At 39.2% G+C, this 16,210-nt stretch overlaps 1 protein-coding gene across 3 annotated transcripts in view; it reads right to left on the bottom strand.

The window, feature by feature from the left end:
- TTC7B (tetratricopeptide repeat domain 7B) overlaps positions 1-16,210 on the bottom strand; it is a 240,934-nt gene that overhangs the window by 180,300 nt on the left and 44,424 nt on the right. For all 3 annotated transcript variants that reach the window (XM_045562019.1, XM_045562029.1, XM_045562038.1), the window contains one exon: positions 5,257-5,387. In XM_045562019.1, the coding sequence (XP_045417975.1) occupies positions 5,257-5,387 (131 nt within the window). The remainder of the gene's footprint in view (positions 1-5,256; positions 5,388-16,210) is intronic.

Below are 16,210 nucleotides of genomic sequence, written 5' to 3'. Positions count from 1 at the left end.
ATACTAAAAATCACTGAACTGGCTGGGTGCGGTGGCTCATGCCTATAATCCTAGTAGTTTGGGAGCCCGAGGCAGGAGGATCGCTTTAGGCTAGGAGCTTGAGACCAGCCTGAGCAACACAGCAAGATCCCATCTCTACAAAAAAAAATTTTTTTTTAAATTAGCTAGGCATGGTGGCATGCACCTGTAGTCCTCATTACTTGGGGGGCTGATCCAGGAGAATCGCTTGAGCCCAGGAGTTGCAGTGAGCTGTGATCACCCCATGGCACTCTAGCCCAGGCAGCAGAGTGAGATTGAGACCCAGTCTCAAAAAAAAAAAAAAAAGCAATAAGAAAAAACAACAAAAAACACTGAATTGTATAATTTAAATGGGTGAATCATATGGTACGTGTATTGTATCTCAATAATGCTTTTTTTAAGAAAAAAGAAATATAACTGGTAAGCAAATATATGGAAAAAATTTCAACCTCACTGGTAATCAAAAAACTTGCAAAGTACCATTTCTCTAGCAAGTCAGCAAAATAACTTTTAAATATGAATAGCCTTTTCGAGATTGCAAAGCAACCACTACTCTCCTGTACTGCCAAAGGTAGAATACGTTACATATAAAACCCTTTATTGCCTATAAAATTATGAGGGCAAACAGTGATAGAAAATATACAAAAATTAAAATAAGTGACTATTCTTTCCTGGTTTCCAGACTTTCCTAACTCAGTTTTAAGAGTGTGACAGCTTCCTACTCCAGTCAGGCAGATGAAAGGCTCAAAGTCAAAGGCACCTAGAGCAGAAGCACATGGCCTGGCTGGTCAGTTTCTAGAAATTTCTCTAAGGAAATACTACATTAAGCTATGAACTGTCACCTGCTGCTTCCGCCTGAGTCAAAAGGTAGGGATGAATGGGGAAGGGAAGGAAGACTCTGCCTTTTCTTCAGTGTCTCACATTTTAGAGCCAAAAGCACAGCCACTCGGGTCTCCAGAGTTACACCCTGCCTTTCTCAGCAGTGCCTCTGAGTGCTTTTCTGAGGACATCTGGTTTGAATTCAAGACCCACAGTAACCTTCATCTAATCCGGTTCTGGATTCATAACCTCAGCTCTGCCACTGCAGGTTCCTCTGGTTGGAGAACAGAATCAATTCAAGCATGACCATGCTGCCCAGTGAACGCTCCTTGATGAACACAGGAAATGTGGGCTGAGCACCGTAGTATTTGGGGACCTGGTGCTCCTTCTAGAAACTTTAGCACTGAAACAGCCAATAAAAAGTTGTAGGTGCCCCGTAATTTAGCATTAACTTCTTTTCTAAAATAGGGTGTAAAGAAATGAACTGTCAGCAGAAGGTAAAGTTCCACCCTGGCACTGCTCCTGCTCAAGAAAGGCATAACCAGCTGGTTGGCTGATGCACGCAAAGGACAGAGACAGGATGATTTCATTTGCCAAAAGCAGGGCTCATATCATGATATCCAAGGGTGAAGTCATCTTTATTCCTGTCACTGCACCACTAGAAGCTCCTTGCAGGGCAGATAACTTTATTTACTGTTGGCACAACGCCACCATCTGAAGATAAACTAATCAAGGCCATCGTAAGTCATTTCTAATTCTATCTGCTTTAATGTGATTTATTTAATTAAATTATTTTATATGCACAATTTTAGAAGTACTATATCTTTTATTCCCCTTCAGAAAATAAACTATCAGAGAAGATCATTAGTAGATGTCTCTATAAGCCTAATATAACAAGGACAACACTAGGCAAATATTTAATGCACACAGCTTTCATTTATTCACACTTTCTTTGGCCTCGCCTCCACATCGGGAACAAGGGGGAAAGCTTCTACATGCTGCCTAGCACTCACTGGTGCTCAGTAAATGCTGGCTCTTTAGCCCCAGGAAATCAGACCAGTCAGGCAGAATCAGCTCCACCATGAAAATGGAAAGTTCATGCACACAGAAATAAATGGCTGGACCGAGGTCAACCTTGTGTTAACAGAACCCACACATAGAGACCCCAGGCAAAATATTGTTCCCTTAGCTTCAGCAAAAGAAAGGGAAAACCAAATTCCCCGAAAAAATGATTCCATCTACACTCCCCTAAAAATTCTTTAACATTTTAAATAAAACAGTATGTTTGTAATATTCCAGATTTTTATCACAATATCTGAAATCACCTAAGGTTTGGAAAGATTCCACAGCCAGGTGACACAGGAACAGATAATGACAACAAAGCTGACACTTACTGTGTACTAACAAGGAACTGGGAAGTACATGAGTAACCCATTGTATCCTCACAGCAGCCTTATGGACATTATTATTGCTGTTTTATTGATGAGGATCCTAAGGTACAGAGAGGCTGAATAACTTGCCCGAGGTCCCACAGCTAAGAAGTGGCAAGGCCAGGATTCCAGCGCTGGCAGTCACTTTACCACATGCTCTGCTGCCTCGAGGGGAAGCCAAGCTCAGCCCTTCCGGAAACAAACAACTCCAACATCATTGAACATGCCCATAATGAGAGAAAGTCAGAGAATGGTGCTGCCTCAGAAACATGACGTGGTGCTTCCAAACTATGACAAAACAGCAGTCACAACACTCCCAACTGTCTTGAAAGTTCTCCCCAAATTTTATTCTCACTAGTGAATGAAGAGCCAATACTAATAACTAAAACGCCAAAGGTCCCAGCAAACAGAAGTTTCTTCACTATAGAATAGCTGGAAGTGAAAGGGCAGCCACTCAGTGGCCGCCTCTGCCCAGCAGAACAAATGTAGGAACAGTTCATGGGATTTTCTAATTCACAGGCTGCTCAGAAAGCAAAGCGCTTTTTGTCAATAGGCTCGTTCAAGCCTTTTCCTTATTTCAGATTCTGTTTCCCTAACGTTTCTGTTTTCAATTCAGCATAATTCTTGTTAAGTTCAAAACTAAGTCCATTAAGTTCAAAATTTTAAAAAAGGAAAAGGCCAATCAGGTATCTCATGGCACACAACTATCTTGCCACATAAAAACCCTTAAATTTCCACTAAGCCCATTGGTCACGTAAGGAAGGTTATTTTCCCCCAGACTCTCTGATCAATCAACAGATAATTTCTTGAGTACATACTACAGTTAAAACCAATGTTTGGTTCATTCAAACTCTCTCATTGCTAATATCCCAGCTAGCTGAAATCTGGGGAGGCCCAAAGTGGTTTCCCAAACAGGAAAACTCATGCTGAAAAATCAGGGCCAGAAATTTGAAAGTTATCTATATATGCTGACATTTAATCCTAGGCTGAAGAAGCTGCTGCCCCATGCTGCTAAAAGCTAAAGCTCGTTCGGTCAATTTCTGTACTTACTGAGCACTTACTACAAACTACAAGTAAGGCTGTGGGGAAATGACAGGGTTCTGTATCTGCTTGCAGTAGCCTGGGAGAATGAATTGAGCCAGCACAGAACTGGGTAGCAGGTTGAGTTGGGTTCTAAAACTAGCTTTGGCCTAACTTCCTGTGTGCCCTGGGGCTCTCTCTTTCTGGGCCTCAACTTTCTTTTCAAAAATCTAACATCCTATGATCACCATTTCCCCCTGCAAAAAAAAAAAAAAAAAATTCTTTTAAATTCTATGACTGTATGAGTCCCCTTGACAGTCTGGCTGAAGAAGCCAACAGTGAATGGGTAGTTACGAATGAACAGAACAGGAGGTGTATCCAAAGCTCCAATTCCTAACTCATTAAAGACACACGTAGCAGATGAACCTCCTTTCTCCCAGCAGGAGAAGGCAGCTCCAACATGACTGGGCTGGACAACTGCAAGTAAGCTGCAAGATAAGGGCCCCTAAGTGGCCAGTGTTGTAGTCAGCAAGAACAGCTTAGCTGCGATAAGCAGACTTCTCCACTGCCAAGCACTGGCCATCAAGGAGGCAGACAGTGGAAATAATATGGATTTTAAAAGCAGCCTGCATGATCATTTCTCTAAAGATCGTATCATAAATTCTGAATAACAACAAAAAAAAAAATTCCCTTCTCCTAGCAATGTTCTGATAGAATAGCACTTTGACAAGACAACCAAATAACTTCTTGAATTCCCAGATATCATAAGCCATGACTTATGTCCATTCTGATTAAGGCCGGGTCACATTCTACTCCCATCATTCTCTCTCTCTCTTCTTATTTTGTGATTCTCACTCAGCTCTCCCTGCCTCCTGAAAAGGCAATTCTGATCCTCATCATAAAGACCAACACACTACAAAATGATTTATGAAAAAAATTACTTCTAGTCTGTACATTTATAAGGTAATAAAAGCCACCAAGATTTTGGTAGGCCCTCTCTATTCTAATCCTTATGGAAACAAAATTGACGGAAAGTAATACTTCTGATCATTTCCAAAGTCTCACAGGATTTCTAATCATTTCGAACAATCTCACAGGGTACATCTCTGTGGTCAATATCAGCATCCCGTCTTGGTTAGAACTCCAGGAAACTCAGCTAGGAACAGCAGCTGCTAAGAGCTATTGTTCTTAATAAAAATAAGTGACATTTACCAAGAATCCAAGATGTTTCCAAATCTGGGCTAAGTGCCTTTATTCACATGACCTTATATAATCCCCACAAAAACTCCATGAAGTAGGGAATATTATTATGCTCTTTTTTCAAATGGGAAAATAGAGGCTGAGAGGTAAAGAAACTTAGTAAAGAGCAGAACTAAAAGACAAGAATCCTTCTTAAACAAAGCTGCCCACACCTCCCCAGCCTATCCAGCCTCCGACCTCCTCTGCCTGAGGGTCTCAGAGCCGCATGCTCACTGCTTCTCTGCTCAGTGGCCCTCTTGTCAGCTGCTGGTTTCCATCCCCCACACCACAGGCAAACCACTGCCTGCTGAGAGACCATCCCAGGGGGTCTCGGTGGACACACAACCTGCTCAGGTCAGTCGAAGACCCCAGCAGACCTTTGCCAAACCCCAGATAAACAGATGTTGGCATATAGTCCACACAGGTACATACAAAGTTCAACCCATTTTATTAGGAGAGCAGGAATGATTAACCAGCTTCAGGGTGCGGAGGGTATAAACAGATGCACGCTATCATTTGTATCATGCTCAGAGGATGTTAAAATGCTTCACAAACACTGGACCATCTATTTTTCACAAGGTACCACAATCACTACCATCTTCTCCTTAGCATTAAGGAATATAAGTAAAGCTTTGCACCCAGAGGCAGACAAGTTGAAGGCTTTCCAGTTCTCTACAATCTGATTTGGGAAAAAAAAAATTATCAGCTGGAACACATGGTTCTCACTTACCTTTTCTATCTCTTGGAGGTATAGGAGGGCGATGTCCCCTGCTTTCTCATAACAGGTGATGACATCCTGTTCCCAGTCCACATGGAGATTACTGGTAGAAGATGAAATAGGCAACTTCTCTAAACAAAGTCCTAAAAAAAAATCAAACACATGAAAACCGGGTAAGTTGTTTTTCATGAGGCTTAATTTTAAAGGTTGTTTTAGAGGTCCGGAAAATGGTCCTAGGATATCATGTTGTTTGCAAATAAAGACAGTTTACTTCTTCCTTTCCAATCTGGATGCCTTTAATTTCTATTTATTGCCTACTACACTGTCAAGAATCTCCAGTGCAATGTTGAATAGAAGTGGTGAGAACAGACAACTTTATCTTATTCCTGGTCTTAGGGAGAAAGCATTCAGTCTTTCAACACTGTAAGCTTGATATTAACAGTTAAGTTTTTCATAGATGCCCTTTATTAGGCTGAAAAAGGTCCTTTCTACAACAAATTTGCCGAAAGTTTATATCAAGAGTAAATGTTGGATTTTTCTCAAATCCTTTTTCTCATGCCCATTGAGATAATCATATAACTTTTACACTCTTACTTTTTTAATGTGATGAATTACATTGCCTCATTTTCAAATGTTAAGCCAACCTTCCTTTCCTGGCATAAACCCTACTTGGCCATGATGAATTACCCTTTTTTATATTTTTAGATTGGATTTGTTAAAATTTGGCTTAGGATTTCTCATCTATGTTCATGAGGAATATGTGTCTGTAGTTTCCTTGTAATATCCCTATATCTGGTTTTGATATTAGGGTAAATGCTAACTTCACAAAATGACTTGAAAAGTATTCCCTCCCCTTCAATTTTCTGGGACAGTTGTGTAGATTGGTATTATTTTGTCCTTAATTGTTTTATAGAATTCACCAGTGAAGCCATCTGGACCTGGAGTTTTCTCTGTGGGCAGCTTTTTAACTACAAATTCAATTTATTTGATATAGGGTTATTCAGATTATCTCTTTCTTCTAGAGTGAGCTTTGGTAGTTTATATCTTTCAAGTAGTTTGTCCATTTCTTCTGAGTTGTCAAATTTATTGGTGTAGAGTTCATAATATTCCATAACCCTTTAATATCTGTAGAATCTCTACTGGATGGCACCTCTCTCATTCCTCATATTTGCCATTTGTGTCTTTTCTTCCTGATCAGTTTGGGTAGAGATTTATCAATTTTATTGAAATTCTCAATAAAGAAAGATCTTTTTGATTTCATTGATTTTGGTTTCATTGATTTTTCTGTATTATTTTTATGTTTTCTGTTTATTTCCACTCTGATCTTTATTTCCTTTATTCTGAATACACTGGATTTAATTTACACTTCCTATTTTAGTTTCATGAGGTGAAAGCTAAAGTATTGGGGCCTTTTTTCTTTTCTAATTAGTCATTTAGTGTTTTAAATTTTTCCCTAAGTACTGCTTTAGCAGTATCCTACAAATTTTGATATGTTGTGCTTTTATTTTCATTCAGTTCACAATATTTTCTAATTTAACTTTTGATTTCTTCTTAAAAGTGTGTTAGTTTCCAAATATTGGAAGAGTTTTCCAAGGATCTTTCTTTACTGATTTCTAAATCATTTCCATCATGATTTGTGCAGTAAAGGGTTGACTCGGAGGCTGGGATGATCCAACCCTGCACATTCCAAAGAAAGGACTAGCCCTTAACCAGCTCCTGGGAGATAACCTTTAAGCTCTTGGAATATCCTGCCTGATAGAAGTGTCTTTGTTTATCTAGGGCCTTGGGCCACTCCAGATAGTTTATGCTAATGATGTATTTACCCTGGAGATTGGGGCCATGCTTTATTGGTTGGGTTTACTCTCCAGAGGGGGTAGAGACTGAGTAATTAAGGTTAGTCATGCGGGTGCTCCATGCCTGTGTGACTGACCCACAGTAAAATCCCTGGACATCAAGGTAGCTCAGGTGATCTTCCTTGATTGGTAATACTCCATAAGTGTTGTCACATTTTGTTGCAGGGACAATTAATCGATATCCATAGGACTCCACTGGGAGAAGACAACTGGAAGCTTGACTTGGTCTCTCCTGAATTCTGACCTGTGTGCCTTTTGCCTTTACTGATTTTAATCTGTATCCACTTGCTGGAATAAACTATAACCATGAGAATAACAGCTTTTCTGAGTTATGGGAGTCTTTCTAGTGAATCAATAACCTGAGGGTAGTCTTAGGGATCTCTGATACAAGTTAGAGAACATACTTGAAGTCTTGTAATGTTGTTGAAACTTGTTTCTGGCCCAGAATATGGTCAATCTTGGTAAATGCTACACTTGAGAAGAATATGTATTCTGCTGTTTTTGGGTGAAATGTCACATACATGTCAGGTAGGTCAAGTTGGTATATCGTGTTGTTCCAAGGAGTCTACATCCTTACTGATCATCTCTGTCTACTTGCCCTGTCATTTACTGAAACATAAGTATTGAAGTCTCCAGGCATAACTATCTATTAGCCTATTTCTCCTTGACACTCAGTTTTTGCTTCATGTATTTTAAAGCTCTGCTATTCGGTACATAAACTTTTAGAATTCATATATCCTTCTGATGGATTGACTTTGCTCTAAAACCTTTCTCTGATATTGTCTTAGTCTACATTGCATTGCATAAAGAAATACTTGAGGCTTGGTAATTTATAAAGAAACAAGGTTTATTTGGCTCATAGTTTTGCAGGTTGTGAAGAACCGTGAGCCAAATAAAGCATGGCACCAGCATATGCTTCTGATGAGGGCTTCAGGAAGCTTCCACTCACGCTGGAAGCAGAAGGGGAGCAGGCATCACATGGTAAGAGAAGGAAGAGAGAGAGGGGAGGGAAGTGTCAGGGTCTTTTTAACAATCAGTTCTTGTGGGAACTAATAGAGTGAGAACTCATTCATTACCACAAGGACAACAACAAGCTGTCCATGAGGGATTTTCCTCATGACCCAAAAACAAGAGGCCCCACCTCCAACACTGGGGATCACATATCAACACGAGATTTGGAGGAGACAAATATCTAAACTATATCAAATATTAATGTAGCTACTACAGCTTTCATTTGATTAGCATTAGCATAATATATTTTTTTATCCCTTTCCCTTTAATCTATTGTGTCTGTATATTTAAGGTGTTTCTTTTTGTTTTTTTGTATGGGAATGATCATGGCAGCTTTATTCATAATAGCCCAAAACTCAAAACAAGCCAAATGCACATTAGTAGATGGATGTATTTTTTTCTTTTTTGTTTATTTCAAAATATTATGGGGGTACAAATGTTTTGGTTACAGGCATCAATTTTGTTATGCTTGAGTCATGGTTATAAGTGTGCCCATCACCCAGATAGTGTTCACTGTACCCATTAGGTAGGTTTTTGCCCATCCCCTCCTCCTACCTCCCCCCTGCTTGATTTCCACTGAGTTTTACTTCCCACTATGCACATGTGTTACAATTTAATTAGGGAGTATATGTGGTATTTGTTTTTCCATTCTTTAGATACTTCACTTTGGATAATGGTCTCCAGTTCCATCCAATTGTTGCAAAAGGCCTTAATTCATCCTTCTTCGTGGCTAAGTAGTATTCCATAGTATACATACACCACATTTTGTTAATCTACTTATGAATTGATGGGCACTTGGGTTGATCCCACATCTTTGCCATTGTGGATTGTGCTGCAATAAACATTCAAGTGCAGGCGTCTTTTTGATAAAAATGATTTCTTTTCCTTTGGGTAAATACCCAGTAGTGGGATTGCTGGATTGAATGGTAGGTCTACTTTAGTTCTTTGAGGAATCTCCATGCTGTTTTCCATAGAGATTGTACTAATTTGCAGTCCCATCAACAGTGTATAAGCATTCCTTTCTCTCTGCATCCACGCCAGCATCTATTGTTTTTGGACTTTTTGATAAAAGCCATTCTAACTGGGGTAAGGAGATAGCTCATTGTGGTTTTAATTTACATTTCCCTGATAATTAGTGATATTGAGCATTTTTCCATGTTTACTGGCCTTTTGTCTATTTTGTTTTGAAAAGCTTCTGTTCATGTCTTTTGACCACTTTTTAATGGGGTTTGTTTTTTCCTTGCTTATTTGCTTGAGCTCTTTGTAGATTCTGGTTATTGGCCCTTTATCAGCTGTATAGCTTGCAAATATTTTCTCCCACTCCATAGGTTGTTTATTTGCTCTGTTGATTATTTCCTTAGTGGTGCAGAAGCTTTTTAATTTAATCAAGTCCCATTTATTTTTGTTGTTGCTGTGATTGCCATTGGGGTCTTCTTCACAAATTCTTTGCCTAGGCTGATATCTAGAAGAGTTTTTCCACATTTTCCTCTAGAATTCTTATGGTTTCATGCCTTAAATTTAAGTCTTTTATCCATCTAGAATTAAGTTTTGTGAGTAGTGAGAGATATGAATCCTGTTTCACTCTTCTGCATGTGGCTATCCAATTTTCCCAGGACCATTTATTGAATAGGGCTTCTTTTCCCCATTGTATATTGTTTGCTTTGTCAAAGATCAGTTGGTTGTATGTGGATGGTTTTATATCTGGGTTCTCTGTTCTGTTTCATTGGCCTATGTCTCTATTTTTGTGCCAATACCATGCTGTTTAGGTTACTATAGCCTTGTAGTATAGTTTGAAGTCTGGTAATGTGATGCCTCCAGATTTGCTCTTTTTCCTTAAGATTGCTTTGGATATTCGGGCTCTTTTCTGGTTCCAAAGAAAGCATAGAATTATTTTTTCTAGATCTGTGAAATATGACATTGGTATTTTGATGTAGGGGTTTCACTGAATCTGAAAATCACTTTGGGTAATAAGGATATTTTAACAATGTTGATTTTACTGATCCATGAACATATGCTTTTCCATTTGCTTGTGTCATCTGTGATTTCTTTCCTCAGTGTTCCATAGTTCTGTTTGTAAAGATCTTTCACCTCCTTGGTTAAGTATATTCCCAGGTATTTTATTTTCTTTGTAGCTATTGTGAATGGTATTGAGACTTTGAGTTGACTCTCAGTTTGACTGTTACTGGTGTACAGGAATGCTACTGATGTGTAACCTAAGACTTTGTTGGACTTATCTATCAATTCCACGAGTCCCTTGGTAGAGTCTTTGAGGTTTTCTAGATATAAGATCAGATCATCAACAAAAAGCGATACTTTGACCTCCTCTTTCCCAATTTGGATACCCTTTATTTCCTTCTCTTTCCTGATTGCTCTGGCTAGGACTTCCAGCACTATGTTGAATAGAAGTGGTGACAGTGGGCACCCTTGTCTTGTTCCAGTTCTTAGTGGGAATGCTTCCAACATTCTCCCATTCAGTATGATGTTGGCTGTAGGTGTGTCGTATACGGTTTTTATAATCTTCAGATATGTTCCTTCTATGCCATTTGTTGAAGGTTGTTATCATGAAAAGGGTGCTGAATTTTTTCAAATGCTTTTTCTGCATCTGTTGAGATGATCATATGGTCTTTGTTTTTGCTTGTTCATGTAGGTGTATCATTTTTATTGATTTACATAAGTTGAAACATCCTTACATCCCTGGGATGAAGCCCACTTGGTCATGGTGGATTACTTTTTTGATGTGCTGTTGAATTCAGTTTGCTAGTATTTTATTGAGGGTGTTTGCATCTATATTCATAAGGGATATTGGTCTATAGTTTTCTTTTTTTGTTGTGTCCTTTCCTGGCATTGGCATCAAGGTGATACTGGCTTTGTAGAATGAGTTGGGGAGGAGTCTCTCCTTCTCCATATCATGGAATAATTTCTGCAGTATGGGTACCAGCTCCAGCTCTTCTTTGTAGGTCTGATAAAATTTGGCTGTGAATCCATCTGGTCTGGGGCTTTTTTTTGATTGGGAGATTTTTCATTACTGCTTCAATCTCATCATCAGTCTGTTTGGGAGTTCTTTTTCTCCCTGATTGAGTCTTGGGAGGTTGTGTGTTTCCAGGCATCTGTCCATTTCCTCTGTATTTATGTGTGTAGAGATTTTCACAGTATTCACAGATGACATTTTGTATTTCTGTGGTATCTGTTGTAATATTTCCTTTTTCATTTCTTTTTTATTTCTGAGAATCAATAGCTTTTTATTGCCAAGTAGTATTCCATTATACATTTTATATATATACATACACACATATTTCAATTAAAATATGTAAAAATGTGTAGTTTATACAGACACAGAGTTTTCATATTAATATATTTTCCCATCAATAGACATTTGGGTTGTTTGCAGTTTTTTGTGATTATTTTTTATTTTTTATTTTTTCAGCTTATTATGGGGGTACAAAAGTTCAGGTTACATATATTGCCCATGTCCCGCCCATCCCCCTGAGTCAAAGCTTCAAGTGTGTCCATTCCCCAGACAGTGCGCCTTGCACTCATCATGTAGGTATACACCCATCCCCTCCCCCCACCCCAGTCCGAAACCCAATTGGTATTATTTCCAAATCTGCACTTAGGTGATGATCAGGGAAACCAATTTGCTGGTGAGTATATGTGGTGCTTATTTTTCCATTCTTGAGATACTTCACTTAATAGAATGGGTTCCAACTCTCTCCAGGAGAACAAAAGGGATTCTATATCACCGTTATTTCTTATAGCTGAGTAATACTCCATGGTATACATATGCCACATTTTACTAATCCACTCATGAATTGATGGGCATTTGGGTTATTTCCACATCTTTGCAATTGTGAATTGTGTTGCTGTAAACATTTGGGTACAGGTGTCTTTTTCATAGAATGACTTTTGTTCTTTTGAGTAGATGCCCAATAATGGGATTGCTGGATCGAATGGTAGGTCTGCTTGTATCTGTTTAAGGTATCTCCATAATGCTTTCCACAGGGGTTGTACTAGTTTGCAGTCCTACCAGCAGTGGATGAGTGTTCCTGTCTCTCTGCATCCATGCCAACATGTATTGTTTTGGGACTTTTTGATAAAGGCCATTCTCACTGGAGTTAAGTGATATCTCATTGTGGTTTTGATTTGCATTTCCCTGATGATTAGAGATGTTGAGCATTTTTTCATATGTTTGTTAGCCATTCTTATATCTTCTGTATTTAATTCTAAAATACTTGAAAACCAGTCATCTAGGGCTATAATCCATAGTTATGCATGGCTGGTAAGAATATTCAAACCAGCTACACAATACAATCTTCCACAGTGAGGAAAATCTGGTGTTTTCTGGGGGTTCATGTTCTAATTAGGCAGTTATGTGGACAACCAAGGTCTGGGCTGGCAAATGGGTTCTCAGCAATGAGTCCATTCTTAGCGAGGAGGTCCTTTATGATACCAAATTAATTAATTCTTGTTCCTTTCCTTTTCCCAAATGCCATGGCATTCATTTCATGTACCACTGGGCACATATCAGAGCAATGGCAGAGTCTTAATTTACCGCAGTGAATTTGTGCCTATGCAGATCAGTTCCAGAAAATTTAGTTCTCTGTCAAAAGCTGCTTACAGGCCCTGTGGACTGGCCTATAAATTTTCAAGTGTCTAGGATCAAATCAACACTGTCTGAGAAGCAGAGTGCTAAGGTCATGGCCCAAATTGCCCCCTATTAAAATGTCAGATGATGCCTTGTCAATTTGGAAAGCTATCATCACTAATGTTTCTAGTTACTTTTTTTTTTCTCAGAGAAATGCATGATAAAAAATAGTGAAAAACAGATTTGATCTATAGCTGATGTGACAGCAATGCCTAATGAACATCTCCATAAGATGTGCATCTCCAAAATCAAAGCCGTATACAAAATGAGTGGAAATTAAGTGCTTTCTGACCAATCAAGGCCAGGTATAAAGCATGGGAGATAAAAATGGCTAAGTTGTGTGATATGAAGAATGCTGAGTGGTCACGAAGCCTAAAATTTATCTCCCTGCCACAGGAGGGAATTCCCACAGACAGGCTCACTTCTGAACACATTTAAATTCATGATGAAAAAATCATTTTGATTACACTTGACTGCTTTTAAAGCTCTTCCATGTGCATTATTAGCCTGTTTGGTCCTGTTCAATAGATGCTATCCTCCTCCTAATCTCATGGAAAAAGAATCAGAGTCTCAAAGAACTTAAGTGATTTGTCCAAGGTCCATGCAGGAGTCAAAAGCGGAAATTATAAGGGAGCCCATTAGCTGGTCTAACGCATCCTGCTGCCCTAGGTAACTGTGTTAAGAGAGGTACCGAGGACTGCTGAGCCTGTGCACAGCCAGTAGACCAGTGGGCCATCAGAGTTGGGAGGGGGTGGTGGACAGCTAATAAGCAAGTGGAGGACCCTCTATACTTTTAAAAGCTTGCACATGCCCAGCCTCTTAATTGTTCTATTTAGGTGTGATTTACAGAACATAATATGACAAACTGGACCCTCCATTCTTTGTTTCCTTCCACATCAAGGTTATAATATCTCTGATGGAGAGCTCCATTTTATTTTCCCAAGGCCTATAGATTCTCTGAAAGTTTGGCTGAGGAAGTGGAGAGCTACACATCTCATTGCCAGAAAATCCAGTGATCACTGAGGGGCTATCACCCTCAAATTCTTTCAGGTCTGTCTAAATTTGAGATTCCTCAACTAGGAGCCTTATCTGAGTATGTAAGACTGCAGGTTCAATAATAATACAGGCTCATTTATCAAAGCCCTACTCAGCTCCCAGCACTATGCCTAGGGTCTGAAAGGCACCATTTTTAATCCTCACAGCCACCCTGCAAGGAGAGTGTTAACAACACCTTATAGATAAGATTGAAGCTAGGGCTCCACAGCTAGTAAATGATAAAGCCAGATTTTGACCCCTGGTCTATCTGACTACAGAGTGCTACTCACAATATTCTGTCTCACTAAGCTGCTGACAGCAGCCCATTCAGAGTCTGATAATGGCAATGACAATAAAAATGAGTTTCAAACTGTAAAGGCAAGACTTCAAAGTCCAGAGCCATAGGGTGCTGATTTTCTCTTCTACCAAGAGCTAGGCAAATCCCTGGATCGCTGGGCCTCCTATTCCTTGTCTGTGTCATGAAGAATTGAATTACTGAGATACTACCTTGAGTCATACGACTCTAAAAGAATAATATCCAAAACCAACATTTTGATTTCTTTAAATTGCATTGAAATAGATAGGAAAATTAATTTCTTATAAAGTTATGCAATACAGTAAGAGGCTATAAAATGTAATGCTATGAACTACGTACTACAACACTGGGCATTGTTTCCTCATTTATCTTAACCACAACTCTGGAAGCTAGATCCGAGACAGGTACACTCTGATGCTTTGCTATAACATGACCCACAGGAGAGTTTATAACTGGAAGTACCAGAAAAACTTTACTATAACATCATGTCCCTGATAACCCAGCCCTGTGGTATGGCCTTCAAAGCCAGTAAGATGATTTCCAGGGATCTCAATTTCCAAGGATGAAAAGAAACTCAGAAAACAAGATTCAAGATACAGAAAGCAAAGCCCTGGCAAAGGAAGCCCCAGATTGCCAGTCTTGTGTGCTCACCTCTAGAATGGCTGGGCTCCCACAGGTGTCAGATGTACTCAGCTCAATGGAGAACAAGGCCCTGTGCAGGGGTGTAAAGAGGAGGAAATGCCAGTGGAAACCACCAAATGCTGGGGAGGGTGGGGACAGGGAAGTTGACCTGGATCTCCTGAGAGGTCCCTGTCAATCCAGAGCTTCTACTGAATATTATCTTTGGTGGTCTCTGGGCTGAAAGCCACAGTTGGTCCCTTCTAGATGCTTTCATGAATTGCTGTTTTCCTTCTGGAGTCAGCATATCCTTCTTAGGAGGTGTGCACATATGTACGTGCACACACACCCCTCATAAAAGAAGAGAATGCCAGGCCGTGGATTAGACGTTCAGCTGCTAGAGCAGATGATCTTTCAATGTCCCTTCCAACTCTATAATTCTGTGAGCAAATGAGATGCTAATTCAACCTGAAATGCTCACTAAATGAAAGTTTGCAATGTGAATTTATGCTCTTTAAGCCTCTATTTAGTAACTGTATAATAGAAATAACAATTACATGTATTGAGTGCTGGCTACATGCCAGATACTGTTCTCAGAGTTTGATATAATTTATCTACCTCTCATGAGAACCCTTTGAAGGAGAATCTACTATCATACTCATATTAGAAATGAGGGAACTAGGTCTTTGAGCTGTTAAGTAACTCACCAAAGATTACACAACTAGTAAGTGGCAGAAGTAGGATTCCAACCCAGACACGCTAACTCCTGAGTTCCTGTTCTTAGCCTCTATATTATACTCTCTCATATCTTTGATGTACCTGTCTTTATATGTAAGGTAGTATAATGTAGCGGCTAAGAATGTGAGATCTGAAGCCAGACTCCGGGGCTGACTTCATATGTAAAAGTGCTAACTGCTTAGCGCTAAGTGCTTAGAACAGTGCCTGGCACATAGTAAGCACTCAAAAAACAGTAACTCTGATGATAATTACTTATTACATTACTATTATATTTAGGTAACAGTAGACTGATAAGTCTCAAAGTGGGAGAATTTTATTCATTTGTCATATTATTTTTATATACTTAAATAACAGCTTTATTGAGATATTGTTCACATACCATAAAATTCACCTATTTAAAGCATACAATTCAGTGGTTTTCGTATATTTACATAGTTGTGGAACCATCACCACTAGTTAATTCCAGGACATTTTCATCACCACCCCACCAAAAAACTCCATACCCATTAGCAGTTACTCCCTGTTGCATCCTCCTCCCAGACCCTGGCAACTACTAATCTACTTTCTGTCTTTATAGATTTGCCTGCTCTGGATATTTCGTATAAATGGAAGCATACCGTATGTGATCTTTTGTGTCTGGCTCCTTTGATTTAACATAATGTTTTCAAGGTTCATAGCTATTATAACAAATATCAGAACTTCATCCTTTTTTTAAAAAGTTGAGGTGAAATTCACGTAACATAAAATTAATCA

Source organism: Lemur catta, chromosome 1 (genome assembly GCF_020740605.2).
Source record: "Lemur catta isolate mLemCat1 chromosome 1, mLemCat1.pri, whole genome shotgun sequence".
Lineage (NCBI taxonomy): Eukaryota > Metazoa > Chordata > Mammalia > Primates > Lemuridae > Lemur > Lemur catta.
Note: the sequence above shows the minus strand (reverse complement) of the source record. Positions and strands in the feature narration are given on the sequence as shown.